Genomic DNA, 17593 nt, shown 5'->3' with positions numbered 1-17593 from the left:
ATTTAATTTGTCTAATTTTATTTTTCTTTTAACAAATCAGAGTGGTGAGTGGGAACAAGGACAAGCCTGTCAAGGCATGCCTCAACTCACCAGTGCTCAAGGGTTAATACAAACTCATCCCTCAGCCTTCAAGGCCCTGCCCAGCTAAGCTCTTCACTCACGTTCCCAGGCCTTATCTTCACCAAGAGCTTCCTACAGCTTCTCAAATGTGGCATTGCCCTGGCTTTCCTCTACCTGGAAAACACTGTCCAGTGACTGATCAATACTCTCCCATATGACCTCAGCTTAGAAACCAGTTTCCCATGCAAGCTTTTCCTCTCCCATTGAGACAGGAAATTATTTTGTTACACAATTGCCGCTTGTGGATATTTTTTGGGTGGTTTTGGTGTTTGAACTCAGGGCTTCAAACTTGCAAGGCAAGCACCCTACCACTTGAGCCACTCCACCAGCCTTTTTGTGTTGGATGTTTTTGAGATAGGGTCCCAAGAACTATTTGCCCAGGGCTAGCTTTGAACTTTCATTCTCCAGATCTCTGCCTCCTGAGTAGCCAGGATTACAGGCTTGAGCAACAGGCACTCAGCTTCCTGGAGGATACTGCTTTGTGCCAGGTAGTCCTAAACACTGGGAAGGCATCAAATTATTTAATTAGATTATTGTTGTTTGACTATTTTGTGAATGTCAACATCCCACTCCTGGGGTAGAAACAGTGTCTCTGTGTGATTTGTTTGAGACATTATCATCAGCCTCCAATAGAGATGGCTGTCCTGTGCTTTATAAACTGGTATAAGAAACCAGGAGTTTCTTATACCTCTGAGGATCTGGTGGGAGCCATAGACCATTCTGCATGTGCATGGTCCTATTGACAATTTGAGGAACATTGTTGGGGCTGAAAAAAAATGCTCACAGATGTGTTTTGGTTATTGCTTTTTTAAAAAATGTATTTCCTCAGATTTAGAGATTTTTTTAATATTTGGTCCTGCTTACCATCATGGTCTTTAAGACATAATCTCTCTTTTCAAGGCTTCTGTAAGTTGTAGTGAAGATGGCTGGGATACCTCAGGTAAAGCAGTTGGGATATGTTAATTGCCCAATAAACAAGCACCTGTTATTATCTGTCTCAAAGAGAGGATGGGACCTGGTGTCTGGGAAAGGAATCGAGGGTCCTGCTTACCTATGGAAAAAGGAATAAAAGCATCATTCTTCTTAAATGCACCATTGGCATCCAGAAAGTGTTCAGGGTTGAAGTCATCTGGTTTTTCAAAGTACTGTGGGTCATGGAGAGCAGAACTCAGGATGGGGTAAACTTCAGTGTTCTGGGGAAAAGTTACAAGATCAAAAGACATTGCCATTCTCTGGCCTCCACATGCAAAAAAATAAATGACAGATAAAGTGAAACAAGTGCAAGGGGGCCTACTGAATAACCAACAGCAGGTTGATATTGAGTTTTAAGAAAACTGCAACCCATGTATGAAAATGGAAAAATGATACCTGTTGAAATTCTTCCAGGAATGGGGAGAGGAGGAATAAAGAATGATGGAGGGGGTGAATTTAACTATGATATATTGTAAGAACCTTTGTAAATGTACCTTCCACTATGATAATAAAAATGTTTTTAAAACAAGAATATTAAGTGTAATGAATTGAAATATATCCAATATGTTTAAATCCTCATGATCATAATGACACTACTGAAATTATTGACACTTTTTGTAAGATGGTAAAGAATCAGGTCATTATTTTGAAAACTGTCATAGAAAGAACTATTTATCCTAACTTTGCCAAATGAACTTTGTTACACTTCTGGGCAACCAAAATCTGGGATTATGGTAAATATTTGTTTTTATTATTATTGTTGTGCTGAGGGTACACTTGACATTTACAAAAGTTCAACCAGTAGCTTAACCAATAGCTGAGCATGGTGATGTACACCTGTCATCTCAGCTGTGGCAAGAAACTTAGAATAGGAGGATCGTGGTCCATGCCAGCCAGGACAAAAAGCAAGACCTTATTTCCAAAATAACCAGAGTAAAAAGGGCTGGAGGTGTGGCTCAAACAGTAGAGCTCCAATCTAGTAAGTAAAAAGTCCTGAGTTCAAATCCTTGTATCACCCAAAAAAGAAGGAAAAAAAACTGAGATGAGGATTCCCACACAGAGAAGTGGGAGCTAGCTGGTCTCACCTTGGGGATGATGTGCCCTCGGAATGCAGTGTCTTGGATGACCATGTGTGGCACACCAATAGGGAGGAGATCTGAAAATCTCTGAATCTCATGGATAACTGCTTCAGTGTATGGCATTTTGTTGCGGTCATCAAGAGCTGGTGGGCGATGTGAGCCAATTACTTCCTTGATCTCCTTTTGGACTCTTTCTGCACAGAAAAGGGGGACAATGAACCCCACCTGCATAGAGGCATTACAGCAATGATACTGTGGATTTCTATGGATCAATAACCCAGGAGAAACCTTGAGCAAAACATTAGATCATTGATGCCACTCAGAATAGTCAGCGTGCAGTGACAGCAGAGGGAGAAAGTAAGAATTCACCCTTTGAAATCTAATGAGTGTTGTGAATTATCTCCCAACATACACAACTACACACACACAAACACACACACACACACACAATTTGCATGGAATTTTATACTAAGTACTCCAGTCTACCAATCTGTCCTAACTCCCCTTCTAAGATGAATGGAAAATGAATTAATATTTATTACATATGTGTTACAGGTTAGGCACCGGACTAGGTGTTCAGGAATGTAACAGTGAAATATATCAATAGATTAATCCATGAACAACTGTGTAGGTGATGAGTATGTGAGTCAGTCAATCAATTGATAAATCAATTAAGTATGGAAACATTAATGCATGAATGAAATCAACAAACCAGTAAGTGGATGTATATGTTCAACTTATCAATTAATAGATTGATCAATTAATAAATGGTTCATAGACAAATAAACCAGTGAAGCTAACTAACAAATAATCATGTGAATGGTAAATTTTTAGAGGAATTTGTGAATGAATAAATTAGTGAAAGTATGGAAATAAAGGAATAATTGTGTGGGTGGATTGAAAGATAAATCAGTGAAATGAGTTTTTCAGTGGAGGAATGTGTGGATGAATGAATGATGAATTGAAAGAGTAGTTAGTGGGAGGATTAAGGAATGAAACTTAATTCAGAGAAAGATGAATGCATGCATGAAAAAATGTGTCAGCCAATGAACCAATGATATATAGTTCATTCATCACTGTTTCAGGGATCAATTAATGAAGTGATGAACCCAAATCAATGAATAAAATCATATGTCCTTGGATGTGTTGTAGATGAAAGAATCAGCAGGTGAATTAATCAATTGATTGATGGATTAGTGGGTGGGTGGATGGATGGATAGATAATGGATGGATGCATGCATAAGGTCTGACAGAGTGACTCAAGTGGTAAAAGTGCCTGCCTAGCAAGCATGAGGCCCTGAGTTAAAACTCCAGTACCACCAAAAAAAAAAAGAAGTTCATGGATGGATAGATGGATGAATGAATGGATGGATGGATGGATGGATGGACGGACAGACGGAAGGATGGAGGGATGGATGAATGAATGGATAAATGGATGAATGGATGGACAGATGGATGGATGGATGGTTGGATGGACAGATGGGTGGATGGGTCATTCTTTAAGTAATGAAGAAAACAGTAGAAAAAGTGTAAGAACAAGCAGACAGATTCTTCAATCACCCATCCACTAACAGGACTGGCTCAGTTAGCTCTAGTCTAAAGCCTGCAGAGCTCCTAGATAACTGACCAGCATTGCCTCTCTCATCCCTAGACCCATCTCTGCAGCCAAAGAGGAGAAGCAGAACTTCCCAAATGACTGTCCCTGGCTTACCTGCAACATGAGGGTACTTGAGCATGAGCAGGAAGCCATAGCGGAGAGTGGTGCTGCTGGTCTCGGTGCCAGCAAAGAAGAGCGAGAGCAAGGTAAGTATGAGGTTCTGGTGGTGGAACTCAGTGTGCACGTTGGACTTCTCCTGGTTGCAGAGGGGCAAGAGGGAGAGGGAGGGTCAGGGGATACTGGAGCATCAATGGAGAAAGGTACACTCTCTCTGGGCACCCTCCCTCTGTTTCTGGGTCTCATGCTATCTGGTCCACTTTCTATTTTTCTATCCTGGACACTTCCAACCATTTGTCACTTTCTCTGTCTCTCCAGCCTCTCTACTCTGTCTTCTATATCACTCTCTCCTCCCCTTTGGTGTGTTTCTCACTTTTTGTCTCCCAGACTCTTTTTACCTTGTGGGTTTTTTTCTCCTGCTTTTTATCATTTGGCCTATGTTTCTTGTTTCTTCCTAAGGCATTCCACCTTCTCTCTCTCTCTCTCTCTCTCTCTCTCTCTCTCTCTCTCTCTCTCTCTCTCTCTCTCTCTCTCTCCCTCCCTCCCTCCCTCCCTCCCTCCCTCCCTTCCCGTTTTACTTCCTCCTCCATACTTTCTTCCTTTCACTCCATCCCTTCTGTATCTCCTCCCCTTCCTTTTCCCTTTTCTTTCCTCCCCATTTTCTGCTCTTTGCCTCCCCATTCTTCTTTCCTACTCCTTTCCCTCCCTTCTTCTCAGCCCTCCATCTTTCACTCCCACCCTTTCCCTCCTCTCATCCATGCAGATCCTACTTTCTCCATGCGCAGCAGGTAGGAGTCAATGAAGTCTCTTGGGGAGCTGGGGTCCAGGGTTGCACGGTGCTTCTCCACACTGTGGCCAATGAAAGTATTGATTTCCTGCAGATTTTTATAGATTTGCCTGTGTGTGCCAGGAAAGTACTTCAGGAAGTCAGAGAAGAGTTCAAATATCTGCAAGAAAGAAGGAGCTGTGAGGTCCATCTGAGGATGTGTTGTATGACTCAAGGAATAGACGACACTAAAGCTGGAGGAGTGGCTCAAGTGCTAGAGCACCTGCCTAGCAAGTGTGAGGCACTGTGTTCAAACCCTACGACCACAAAAAAAAAACGCAGTTCTCCTGGGTCCCCATACCTCATGGGGAATCTGTCTGTCTCTCTCCTCATTTTCCTCTCCTCTCTCTCCTGAGTCCTCAGTTTCTTTGTGATTCTAGGACTCTATTTCTGTCTTCCCCTTTCTTTCTATCTCTCCATCTCTATTCACCATCTCTTCCTCCCTCTAGATCTCATCCTCTCTGTTTCTCTCTGTTGTCCCTGCCCCTCTTCCAGCCCACTTCCACTTTTGAGTCCCCAAACTAGATGAACATTTTCTCCCTGCCCTGGATGTTCCCCTCAGCCCACCCATCCTCTGCCTCCTCCTGACCTGGCCATAGAAGGAGCTGATAAGTGTAAAAGTCTGATAGAACATGTCCAGCAGCCGCAGGAATTGACGGTCCTTATAGTCAAATCGTTCTCCAAAGACAATGGAGCAGATGATGTTGGAGGTGATACACTGGAAGAGGAAGGTGGGGTCCAGGAGGGCTCCTAGGAAAAGGAGGGGTCAGGACATGGGATACAGAATCAAGAGCCTGGAAAACATTTGGCTGCTGCCCCATCTCTGTGTGACTGCTCCCCGTTGTTCAGTAATAGATAAAAATATCAATAATAACTAAAAACCACAAGCATGTATTATGTGTCATGCCCAAATCTAAGCACTTTACACATTATTTTATTTTTAATTTTCATCACAGCATTATAAGAACAATGCAATTTTGTTATTACCCCCACATTGTAAATGGGTAAACAGAGAGGTTAAGTGATTTGACCAAAGTAACATAACTATTCATTACTGGGATCAGGATTCAGATGCAGGAAGCTGAGAGACAGAAACAGGCTCTGGAGTGGGCAGGGTAGTGTTCAATCAACTGCTTGTGCAAATTTAAAGACACTGATTGCTCCATCCCTATCTGTCACTCCCACTTTGTCTCCTCTTTCTACTTCTAGGGCTCTCAGGTCTTCCAGGAATCATTCTTCAATTGTGACATGATGTCTGTGTATGACCGGCTCAGTCCTGGCTCTTATGGATGGGAGAAGGGAGATAGAGTCCAAGAACATTGGGCTAGCGTGACACCTTCTCTCTGGGTCTCATCTGTCTGTCTCCTCTCACTCCTCTGCAGATCTTCCCCTGAATCTTGTTTGTCTGTCTCTCTTAATTTTCTTAGTTTCTCTCTGCCTTTCTGAGTCTCTTCCTCTCTCTCTGTCTCTCTCTCTTCACCTCTCTATCCACGTATACCTCTGTCTTTCTATGGCTGTGCACCCCACATCACTCTGTTTTACTGTCTTTCTTTCCTTTCCTTCCCATCCACTGGGTCTTACCCTTGGACTTCCGCAGCTCCTCCACCAGGCACTGAGCCTCCTCCTGAATCCGCTCCTCTACACTCCGCTTTCCCATCCCGAAGTCCCTCATGGTAGCCAGAGAGAAGCGCCGAAGGATCTTCCAGCGTTCCCCATTGGCAAAGATCACACCTGGAGGCAAAGTAGGCCTGGGTTACAGAGGAAGATTGGGTCCTTCCCCACCACTTGTCCTCCTTCCTCATACTCACCTTCCCCAGATCCTACCCTCCATTCCACCCCCTCCCAGTGTTTTTGCAGCACTCACCGTATCCCTGGAAGATTGACTCAATAGTGGCAATTGTCCCCCGGCCAGAGAAAGCCTCAGCTTGGTCCACCAGGGCCTCCCGTATGGCATCTGTTCCACACAGCATCACCACAGGCCTCCGTCCCAGGTACACTGTGAACACATCTCCATATTTTTCTCGAAGCTGCAAAGCATAAAGACACAAAGGTTGCTATTATTCAGTACAGGGCTTGTTGTTAAAACACTCAGATGCAGATTGGTAATTAAGCATCTCACCCCAGGACCCTCCTCCTTAGGCTACCATTCCAAGGACCCAGCATCTTGGGTTGGTGCCATGGCCCAGCCAGTATCTACTATGATTGGTTGGGGCCCAATCAGTACAGATGGTTGAATATTTCTAGCATTTTCTCTTGGGTCTAGACAGATCTCCCCCTTGCATCTCAACCAAAGAATCCTCCTTTCTGTGACCCAACTTCCACCTGCTTGCTGCCTCCTGAAAATTTCCAGAGAGAATGACTCTGGCCTATCTGTTGGGTAGATATGAAGGGCAAGTGATGGTCCTTTAGCATGATCCTGAAATGTGAAAGATCATAATATCAATACAGCTACTTGGGAACACTGGACAATGGTCAGTCTTTATCATTAACATAAATGTAGAATAAATAGTGACAGATTCATACAATGAAATATTATGCAGAAATAAAAAAGAGCAATCTACAGCTATAGCCAGTAATGTAGACGAAACTCACAGACATAATGTCAACTGCAGGCAACTAGACCCAAAAGTGAGTTTGTTTTGCATTTGCTTCTATTTATATGAAGTGCAAGCACAGATAAAACCAATGTCAGAATAATGGGTAGACAGTGACTGAAAGAGGACAAGAGTTACCAGCTCTATTTTTACTTGATTTTCAGTTTGTGAAAATTCATTGAGCTTCAATAAAACCTTGACTAAAAGTCATAAAATGAGCCAGGCATGGCAGTACATGTCTGTAAATCCCAGCAACTGGCAGACAGGAGAATTTTGAGTTCAGGGCCAATCTGGGTTACATAGTGAGACCCTACATCAAAAAAACAAATAACAAAATGTCTTTATTGATCTCTGCAAAGTCTCTCACAAATGGATGCAAGTTTTCCTGCATCCATTGTTATACATCTTGAAATGATTTCACCACTCTCCAAGTCAGAGAAATCGTATTAAAACATTAATTAGTTAGCTAAACACCAGAAGCTCACACCTGTAACCTACATACTTGGGAGGCTGAGATCAGGAGAAACATGGCTCAAGGCCAGCCTGAGCAAACAGTTCATGAAACACCCCATCTCCAAAATAAATAGAGCAAAATGGACTGGAGGTGTGGCTCAGGTGGTGGAGCACCTATTTTCCAAGAGTGATGCCCTGAGTTCAAACCACAGTCCCACACAAAAAAAAATTAGCTAATATCCTTAACCCTATCCAAGCCCTCTAGTGCTCCCATGTCTCTACCATGGTCCTCATGGCCCTATGTGACATGGTCCTATTACTTCTCTGAACTCTCCTCCCACTTTCATTTGGTTCACTATGATCCAGCCTCCATGTCTTCCCTAAATTCATTCCTGGTCCAGTTCTTTCAGCATCTGACTCCTTCTGTTGTTACCCACCTACATCTTTCAGGGGTTTTGCTCAGAAACAAAGTAAGATAAAGTCTTTCCTGAACACTCAATCCAAAATAGCTCCCACCATTTTCTAAAGATCACTCTGCTTTATTTTAGTCATAGCTTGTGTCTTCCCAACATCACCTTATCTGTTTCTTTAATCTGCTTCTCCTAGTGCAATGTCCATAAGCATAGTGACCTTTTTATATGCCCTTGTCCAAGATAGCAAGATTGTCAGGGAGTAGAACATTTCCCAATGCATAAAACATACTCAATAAGCTGAATTGGTGAATAAACGCCTGAGTGGATTAAGGTGCCATTTAATGTGTACTTCTTACATCCCAGGTCTGTTCAGTGTCCCACTGAATTTTTCTCACAACCTTAAGAATCACATATTCTTATTGTCACCATTTCATGTTGCAGAAGAGAAAACTGAGTCTCAATAAAAACTAAATCTGGGACACAAACCCACATCTCTCTGATTCCAGAAGGATTTGGGAGCTTATTGCGAATTGGAGAAGGAACATTCCTTCCACCCTTCCCAGCACTTCTCATCAGGACACACAAGTCCCCAAGCCCTCCTTCCATTACGCAGTCAAATCAAATACATAATCGTGCATGCCTAGACGATCTCTGGAGGGTCCATGAAAAAGCTTTGTGGGGAGTGGTCTATGAATACTCCACATTGCATGCAAAAGTGTGTGCACCTTTCTGGAGATGATGTGGTCCATGCTTTTAAACAAATTCTCTGAAGATTTAGTGATCCCTAAATTGTTAAGTGGCTTTGATCTAGGGAGGCTTTAGAGACAAAGAGACCTCCAGTAACCCCAATGCTGAGTTTCTCCATCTATTCATTATGTTTCTGCTGCCATAACAGAATGCCTGATCCTTGATCATCTGTGAAGAACAGAGATTTATTTCATATAGTTCTTGAGTCTGGGATGTTCAAGGTGAAGGGAGTCTGTATCTGGCAAGGGCCTTTTTGCCATGTCTTCCATGACAGAGGCTGAAGTATAAAAGAGCATGCACACAAGAGAGAAGGAGTCAAACTCACTTTTATAGAAAACCCATTCTCATGATAAAGATATTAATCCCTTCATGAGGCAGAGCTCTCATAGCCTAATCACCTTTTAAAGGTTCCACCTCTCAATATTTGTAATGCAACTAGTCCTCTGGATCCTAGCCAGAGGAACTCCAACTTGCAGCAAGCTGCCATTTTAGCTTCTCTATGTGCCAGAGTGCAGCAAAACAAACCCATTCTTCCTCTGGTTAAACAGTGTTACTAAGACCAGCAGAATCCCTGATTAGAGAAAGATGGAGTGCATATAAACATACAACTTCCCCTAAAGTCTGGTGTTGTCTACGCCTGTGTTATTGGAGACTATAGTCACCTCTGCAGCTTTAACATTAGGTGGCGTGCTAAGTCCAGTTTTGCATCAGTTCTACTGTAGGCTTACACAGAGCTGGGCAACTTTGGGTGAATGCATAGTTGTCTACCATTCTGTGAGTAATTCCTATTAAACTCATTTTACTTATCAAACTTGACATTTACAAGTCATTCTTTGGGATGTTGGTGCCAGACCAGATGAGAGACATGTTTGTTTTCTATCTCCTTCGGAAAGTCACGTAACACTATTGTTTCCAACCTATGTTTCCAACACATGAGCTCTGAAGGACACATTTACCCCTAGTCCCCAAAATTCAAACTGCATTTACTCCATCCCAATTGTCCCAACAGTCCTAACTCATTCCAGCAACAACTCAAAAGTCTAAAGCCTAAAGATCCATCTATAAGACTCAAGGTAGATTCATCCTGAAGCAAATTCCCTCCAACTGTGAGCCTGTAAAACTGAACAAGTTATGTCCTCCATAACACAGTGATTAGATAGGCATAGGATAGACATTTCGATTCCAAAAATGAGAAATAGGTGAGAAAAAGGAATAACAGGTAACAAGTAAGTCCCAAACCCAACAGGGAAAACAACTTAGTGCCTTTATGACATATAGAAACAATTAAAATGAAATAAAATATACTTGGAGCCCCTTCTATGTGGTAAGACTTTATTAAGTGGGGGGGGGGTTAACTGAGTCTATGGTGCAGATCCAGGCAACCATTTGCAGGTTGTGGCCAACTCCAAGTCCAGCCCTCATCAGAAACTGAACAGACCTGCTTGACCTTGGACTGTCAGCCACCAAGATTGTTAGCTGAATAAACCACTTTAGTTTATAAAGTACTCAGCCTCAAGTATTTTGGAATTTGGAATAACAACAGAAAACAGACTAAGACACCATGTGACTCTTGCTTGCCCACATAGATCACACCACTTCTTGCCAGGTTCTTTGGCTTCAGTCAGGTCATGCTACCCCATTCACCATGTTCCTCACCATGCTACCCCAATTCAATGTCTGTCAGTCCTCCATGCTCTCATTCACCTGGGCCTACTCCTTCCTTATGTGTCCCCCAATATCCCTCAGGAATGGCATCTTCTTCACTACAGAAATGGTCTCATCTTCACAACATCCATCTTTTGAAGCTTTATTCACGTCCTATCTCTTAAATAAACACTTCTGGGCCCTCAAATAACCTTAGAAATCCTATTTCTTCACTTGAGTACAGTACCACTGAAGTAAGCATGTACAGTTATCTAATTAATTTTTGTGTGTTTATTTTGTATCTCCAACCAGAATGTCAGTTCCTGAAGGGCAGGAGATCTAGCTCATTTCCCTTAAACTGCATGCAGTAGAACTAGGTGATGAATAATTAATTCTTTAATTATTCAGAAAGGGTAGGTAGAAAGGCTGGCAGTAACTTCTTGGCTACTCCATATTGTCTAATCTCTGGCTTATTCATAATCTCAAGGTCATTGTCACTGCAGGGACAAGAAATAACATCTTTGTGTTATAAAGGAATGTTAACTTGGCTTTTTTAACAAGTAAGAAGCACATGTTTAAAATACTGGTGGAGCAAGGCATGGTGGTGCACATCTGTAATCCCAGCACTTGAGAAGCAAAAGCAGGAGGATCATGATTCAAGCCAGCCTTGTCTACATAGTGAGAACTTATCTTTAAAAACTAAGGGCTGGGGATGTAGCTCAGAGCTAGAGCATTTGCCTCACATGTGTAAGACACTGGGTTCCATCCCCAGCCTTGCAAAAAAAATACAATAAAAACTTGTGAATATTCTGAGATATTTTCATAAAACATATAGAATTCCTACCTACACGCATAGAATCTTACAATGAATGGGGCTTCAGAGACTACCCAGAAAAGAAGAAAGGAAAGGAGGGAGGGAGGCAGGGAGGGAGGGAGGAAGGAAGGAAGGAAGGAAGGAGGTGAAATTATTAAATCAAAAAAGATACTTGCACACCATGTTCATTGCAGCACTGTTCACATTAACTAAAACATGGTATCAATTCAGATCCCATTAGAGCATAAAGAAAAGGAAGCCTAGTTACATAAAGGGATATTCTTCAGCCATAAAAAAGAATGACATCTTGTCATCTGCAGCAACATGGATGTAATGTTTAGTGAAATAAAGCAGAAAGGCAAATAGCATATGTTCTCACTCAGTTGTGTAGGCTAATTAGTCAGTGATCACTGGGCCTGTGAAAAGAAAAGGATGGAGAATCACAGGGGCACCAAGACACAGTTAGAATGGAAGAACTACTTCTGGTTCTTCTTTAGTACAGTAGAGTAACTATTGGTCAAAACAATCTATGATACATTTCAAAATGACTAAAAGAGTACAAAATTCAGCATATAAAAGCAACTAGTGGATGGAGACATGGAAATATTTATTATGCTGATCTGATTATTACACATGGTACACATGTATCTGATTACTATAACATCAGATGTTCGAATATGTCTTAACAATAAAGAATGCGCTGAGCACCAGTGGCACACAACTGTAATCCTAGCTACTTGGGAAGCTGAAATCAGGAGAATCAAGGTTCAAGGTCACTGCAGGCAAATAGTTTGAGACCCCATCTCCAAAATAATCACAGCAAAATTGGCTGGAAGTGTGGCTCCATGGTAGAGCACTTGCTTTGTAAGGTCAAAGCCCTGAGTTCAAACCGAGTTTACCAAAAAAACTTTTTTAAAGGCAATAGATAAGTGGGGGGAAAGGAGGCAGTGAGACAGCAACAGCTGGAGGAGATCAGCAAAGTCTGTGAGAGGAAGCGCAATTGATGCCCAGTTACCCTCTGCAGGGCTTCAAAAACTACATTAAAGAGGGGGCTCAGTGTGGGAAAGCATAACTAGAGTGGTAGAATGCTTGCCTGGAGTGCATGAGACCCTGGGTTCAACCCCCAGTACTATGAGAAAGAGGGGATTCAGTGAATTGTACAGGAGACAATGTCTTTGTCCAGAATTTAAACCCACTTAGCTTATATCCACTTTCTCAAATCTTTTCACAGTTCCCATACAGATTAGTGTGAGCACGACCCAGGGATGATGCAACTCTAACAACATCTTATGTAACCATGAGACTCTTTACCTCCTTCTCTGTCACTCCTCCAAAAAGTCCAAATGGTGGATAACTTGAGTCTGTGATCCACTTACCTTGCATCACTCAGATGAAGTGGACAAAGTGTAACCAATAACCAAAGACCACATGCCTTGACTTGACTGGGTGTAATAAATACATAGTATAATCACTAATCATTTATATATTCCCTAATAAAATAGTTTTTTTAAGTTCAAAGCAGCAATGATAAATACACCTTGTAGTTTAAGCTACTTTCTTTGTTAAAAGACAATGGTATAAGGACTGGGGATGTAGCCAGTGGTAGAGCATTTGCCTAGCATTGGCAGAGCCCTAGGTTCAATCCCCAGCACCAAACAAAAAAGGGAAGAAAAAAGAAGGGAGGAAGAGACAGAGACAGAGAGACAAAGGGAAGAAGGGATGGAAGCAGGGAGGAAGAGAACCAATGAAATAAAAGAAAGACAGAAAATAGGATCAATAAATAGACCATTGAGGCCAGGCATGGTGATACACATCAGTAATCTCAGCACTTGGGAGACTGAGGCTAGAGGATCACCAATTCAAGGCCAGCATGGGCAACATGGCAAGACCCTGTTAAATAAATAAATCAATGAGCCATTCATCAGGCAGGGGAAAAAAATCTATTAATAGCCAAGGAACAAGAAGCCTAAGATTCAGGAGTGTGGTCTCCACAGTCCGAGGGAGAGGAAGGAGTAGCTCCTAGCTACTATTGGTGTTCCAGTTCTCCCATTGGGTCCTGGGGTCATGGACACTGACTATTAATAAATATATGATAAGGAAACATGCTTGCTGTGAGCAAAGCAGAAATACAGAGACTGGCAAACACTGTGAAGATGCCAGTTGCTGTTATGGGACATTGAATTTATTATTAAAAACTCTCCAGCCACCTCTTTTGCCATACTCCCTTTCTTCCCCTTAGATCCAGCAATGGCTCAGGCCACTCTTTGCTTTCTCTTGTTGACAGATAAAAAACCTACTGGACTTATGCCTCTGCCTTTTGTCTCTCCTGGAATAGGGAGAGACGGCAGGTGGCAGAGGAAAGTGAAATTCTGCACCCTGACATCTCTGCATGCCCACTTGCCTCTTCCAAGGACAGTGTCCTACACAACTCCAACTGAAGCAAGGTCACCCCTTACAATCTAACCAACATCCATCACACTTTAGCAACTTGCCCGGTACCCACCAACCTTCCCACCCCAGCCCTGAGCCTGAAAGGAGTCCTCAGTCTCTGCTGAGTGATCTCCAAGTGCCAAAGCAGGAACCAGCCCACTCTGAGGTCCTGTCCACCTGTGCCTCACCCGCAGGAAGGATTTGAGGAGTCCTTGTCTGTCCATCTGCATAATATTCCCCACAAAGGGCAGAGGACGAGGGCCTGGAGGGAGGTGGCCATGGTCCTTTGGGTGGCCCCTGACCAGAAAAAGCAGGAGTCCCGGAAGGAGAGCAAGGAAGAGGAGAACAAAGAACTCCATGGTTCCAGCCTGACCATGGAGTACCTGCCCAAATCTGGAGTTGGACCTTTTAACTTGAGCCTGTCTCCACAACCAGTTATGTAACTTCATCCATTCCCCGCCTCCCCTCTCATCATTATCCATGAGTGAAAACCCAGAGGAGAGGTGCTGGGATCCCATACTTCCTGCTTGGGCAGCCAGGTGACCTGCTCACACCCTAGCCTTTTACCCCCTCCCTAGATGTTTGCAAAGTATACAAGAGCATATGAGTGAGTGAGAGAGAGAGAGAGTGTGTGTGTGTGTGTGTGTGTGTGTGTGCATCCACATGGGTTCACATCTCTATTTTTGTGGCTGTGGGTGAGTATGAACTTGCCTACTTATTTTCATCTGTTTGTTTATGATGGCATGCATTTGTAAAACTGTGTGTATGCTGGTGTGCTTTTTATATGTGAAGAGATGTTTCATTTGCAAATGTGAATGTGCAGTGTGTGCTTATTTGTATATCCTAGCATGTGTGGGGGCTTCTGTGTATGTCTTTGGTTTCATATGGGAAGATTTGTTTGCACTGAGTAGTGGAGGTGGTGGCATGTGTGTTCCTGTGTGTGAGTCTGTGTGCTGGTTGTGTTTGTGCATTTCCTAGCCCCTGTCTTTGCAAGGCATGTAGGTGTTCAGTGTCCATGTCTCCAGTGTCCCCCCTTCACTCTCTGCTATGTGACAGCCATAGGTGGGAGTGAGGGAAGAAACAGAAAGAGATACAGGACTGGTGAAACCCAGAAGTAGAGGGAATCAGGTGAAGAGAGAGTGCCTAAGACCTGGCAGGAGGAGTGGTTGGATGCTGTTGGTCTCTAGTCACTCACTTTTGCTATGGTTCCCTTGCTCCCTCTAGCTGTCTTCACAGTACAGGAAATTCTCTTCTCTCGTTCTCTCCCTCTGGCTCAGTGTCTCTGTTGTCCCTTTAGGACCCTGAGCCCCAGGAATGCAGCAACCATGCCTTTGTCTGTTTTTCCGCTGTAACAGAATACCAGAGACTGAGTCATTGGTAATGAATAGAATTTCACTTGGTTCATGGTTCTTGAGGTGGTGATAGTATCTGAGAGCATGGTGCAGTATCTGGTGAGAGCCTTTCAAAATTTTTTTTATTGTTGTTATACCGGGGGTACATTGTGGCATTTGCGAAAGTTCTTATATCATAGTTGAATTCACCCCCTTCCATCACTCTCCTTTATCTTCCCATCCCCCATTCTTGGAATAGTTTTTCCATTTACACACATGTATACATAATAGTTCCACCATCTTCACCTGCTTACATCCTTTCCTTATATACCCCCCCCCCAGGTACCAACCCCTCAGATAGGACCTGTTTTGCCTTACTGTTCTCTGCTTTAAAAAATGAAAATATTTTTGTTTTTTTAAGACAGCTGTGTGGGGTATTTCATTGTGACATTTCCATGTATATATGTATTATAACTAAATTGGTTCAACCCCTCTATTTTTCTCCTTTCTACATTAGTCCCCTTCTTATGGTGATTTCAAAAAGTTTAAAAATTCTGTATTCATTCTTGTATAGGAAGTACATGAACCATATTCACCTTATTAACTTCCTTCTTTTACCTTCCCTCTCTCATATGTGACCTTCCCTTAGCATGATCTATTTTTCTAACAGTTTGTATTTGTATTAAGTTTATATTTCATATATAAGAGACAACATGACTTTTTGCTTTCCAAATTTGCCTAACTTCTCTTAAGATGATGTTCTTCAGTTCCATCCATTTACATTCAAATGACAAAATTTCATTCTTCTTTATGGCTGAATAAAAATCCATTCCACATTTTATTAGTCCATTCATTAGCAGTGGGGCATCTCGGCTGTGTCCACTGCTTAGCTATTGTGAATAATGCTGTAATAAACATGGGTGTGCAGGTGCCTTTGTTGTAACCTGAATTACATTCTTTCTGGTATATCCCAAGGAGAGATACTGCTGGATCACATGGTTTAGTTTTTTGAGGAGTATCCATACTGGTTTTCATGGTGGTTCTACTAATTTACATTCCCACAATAGTGTATGAGGATTCCTATTTGCTCACATCCTCCAACACATTTGCTGTAGTTTGTGTTCTTGATGATAGCCATTCCAACAGAAGTGAGGTGGAATCTTAATGTGGTTTTGATTTGCATTTTCTTTATGGCCAAGAATGTTGAGCATTTCTTCATGTGTTTTTGGGCAACTTAGACTTCTTCCTTTGAAGAATCTCTGCTCAGTTTATTTGCCCATTTCTCCACTGGGTCATTGTAAAATCACACTTCTTAATATTGTTACAATGGCACTTATATTTCAACATGAGTTTTGGAGCAAACATTCAACCCATAACATCCCACCCTTCCCCCAACCCCAAACATGTGTCCTTCTCATATACAAAATATATCCATTCTACCCCAATATCTCCAAAGTTTTAACCAATTCCAGCAACAACACAAAAGTCCAAAGTCTTGTCTTAATCAGATATGGGTAAGACTAAAGATGCAATTCATCCTGATGCAAAATCTCTCCAATTGTGTACCATTCTGAGAAGTGGGCTGAAATCTCATACCATCCCACTTCATCATGCTTTTCTCCATTGTATCCACACTGTATGTGCTACACAGCCATTAGTCACTTAACAGCCATCTCAGTTACTGGATTAACTGTTTCAGTATTGCAGTGATCTGTTCAAGTAACCCTTATGTTACTCAGTAATGATCACAAAGTCCAAGAGTAGTGATGCTGACAATTCAGATATGCCAAAAAGAAGCCATAAAAGGTGAAAGTTGTCAACTTAATAAGGAAAGAGAAAAAAACATTTGCTGAGGTTGGTAAGATCTATGGTAAGAGCGAATCGTCTATCCATGAAATTATGGAAAAGGAAAAAATTCATGCTAGTTTTGCAGTCACACCTCAGAATGTAAAAGTTCTTGCCACATACAAAAGTGCTTAGTGAAGATAAAAAAGGCATTACAAATGTAGGTGGAATGTATGAACAGAAAGCATGTTGATTGAAGACTACATGTTGCACCAGAAAGCTGTGAACCTACATGAAGAATTCAGCCATGAAACTAGTGAACACAAGCCATTTCCTGCCAGTAAGGGATGGTTACACAGATTCAGAAACTGGCTTGAACAGAAAAATCTAAAAAATTATTGGAGAGGCTGCAAGACACGCGGGTGGATAAATATTTGCCAATGTGCTTGATGAGGAAGTGGAAGAACAAATGGAAGAACATCAAGAAGTGTTTTAAGATGAAGAACTGGAAGAATTGGTTGAGTTATTCACGGAGGAGGGGGAAGAAGAACAAGAAACTGAAGAAGAACCAGATATTATTGAAATGAGCAGAAGCATTTCAAATTGCACAGGTGTTAAAGTGAAAAGTTATTATGGAGTGCAATGCTTATGGGATATGGCATTGAAGTAAC

The 17593-nt window shown here is 42.2% G+C and overlaps 1 protein-coding gene across 5 annotated transcripts in view; it reads right to left on the bottom strand.

Annotated features, from left to right (window-relative positions):
• Positions 1–14225, bottom strand: part of LOC109680168 (cytochrome P450 2B4-like) — a 44150-nt gene extending 29925 nt beyond the window's left edge. For 2 of the 5 annotated variants that reach the window (XM_074057020.1, XM_074057017.1), the window contains exons 1-8: positions 13995–14225; positions 6576–6738; positions 6293–6442; positions 5301–5461; positions 4656–4832; positions 3883–4024; positions 2178–2365; positions 1172–1265 (exon numbers count right to left, since the gene is read on the bottom strand). In XM_074057020.1, the coding sequence (XP_073913121.1) occupies positions 1172–1265; positions 2178–2365; positions 3883–4024; positions 4656–4832; positions 5301–5461; positions 6293–6442; positions 6576–6738; positions 13995–14165 (1246 nt within the window). In that variant the 5' untranslated portion in view covers positions 14166–14225. Of the gene's footprint in view, positions 1–1171; positions 1314–2177; positions 2366–3882; positions 4025–4655; positions 4833–5300; positions 5462–6292; positions 6443–6575; positions 6739–13994 lie in introns of all 5 variants that reach the window. The other 3 variants (XM_074057019.1, XM_074057016.1, XM_074057018.1) reach the window with 2 other exon arrangements.
• Positions 14226–17593: the final 3368 nt, after the last annotated feature.

This window comes from Castor canadensis, chromosome 16 (genome assembly GCF_047511655.1).
Source record: "Castor canadensis chromosome 16, mCasCan1.hap1v2, whole genome shotgun sequence".
Lineage (NCBI taxonomy): Eukaryota > Metazoa > Chordata > Mammalia > Rodentia > Castoridae > Castor > Castor canadensis.
Note: the sequence above shows the minus strand (reverse complement) of the source record. Positions and strands in the feature narration are given on the sequence as shown.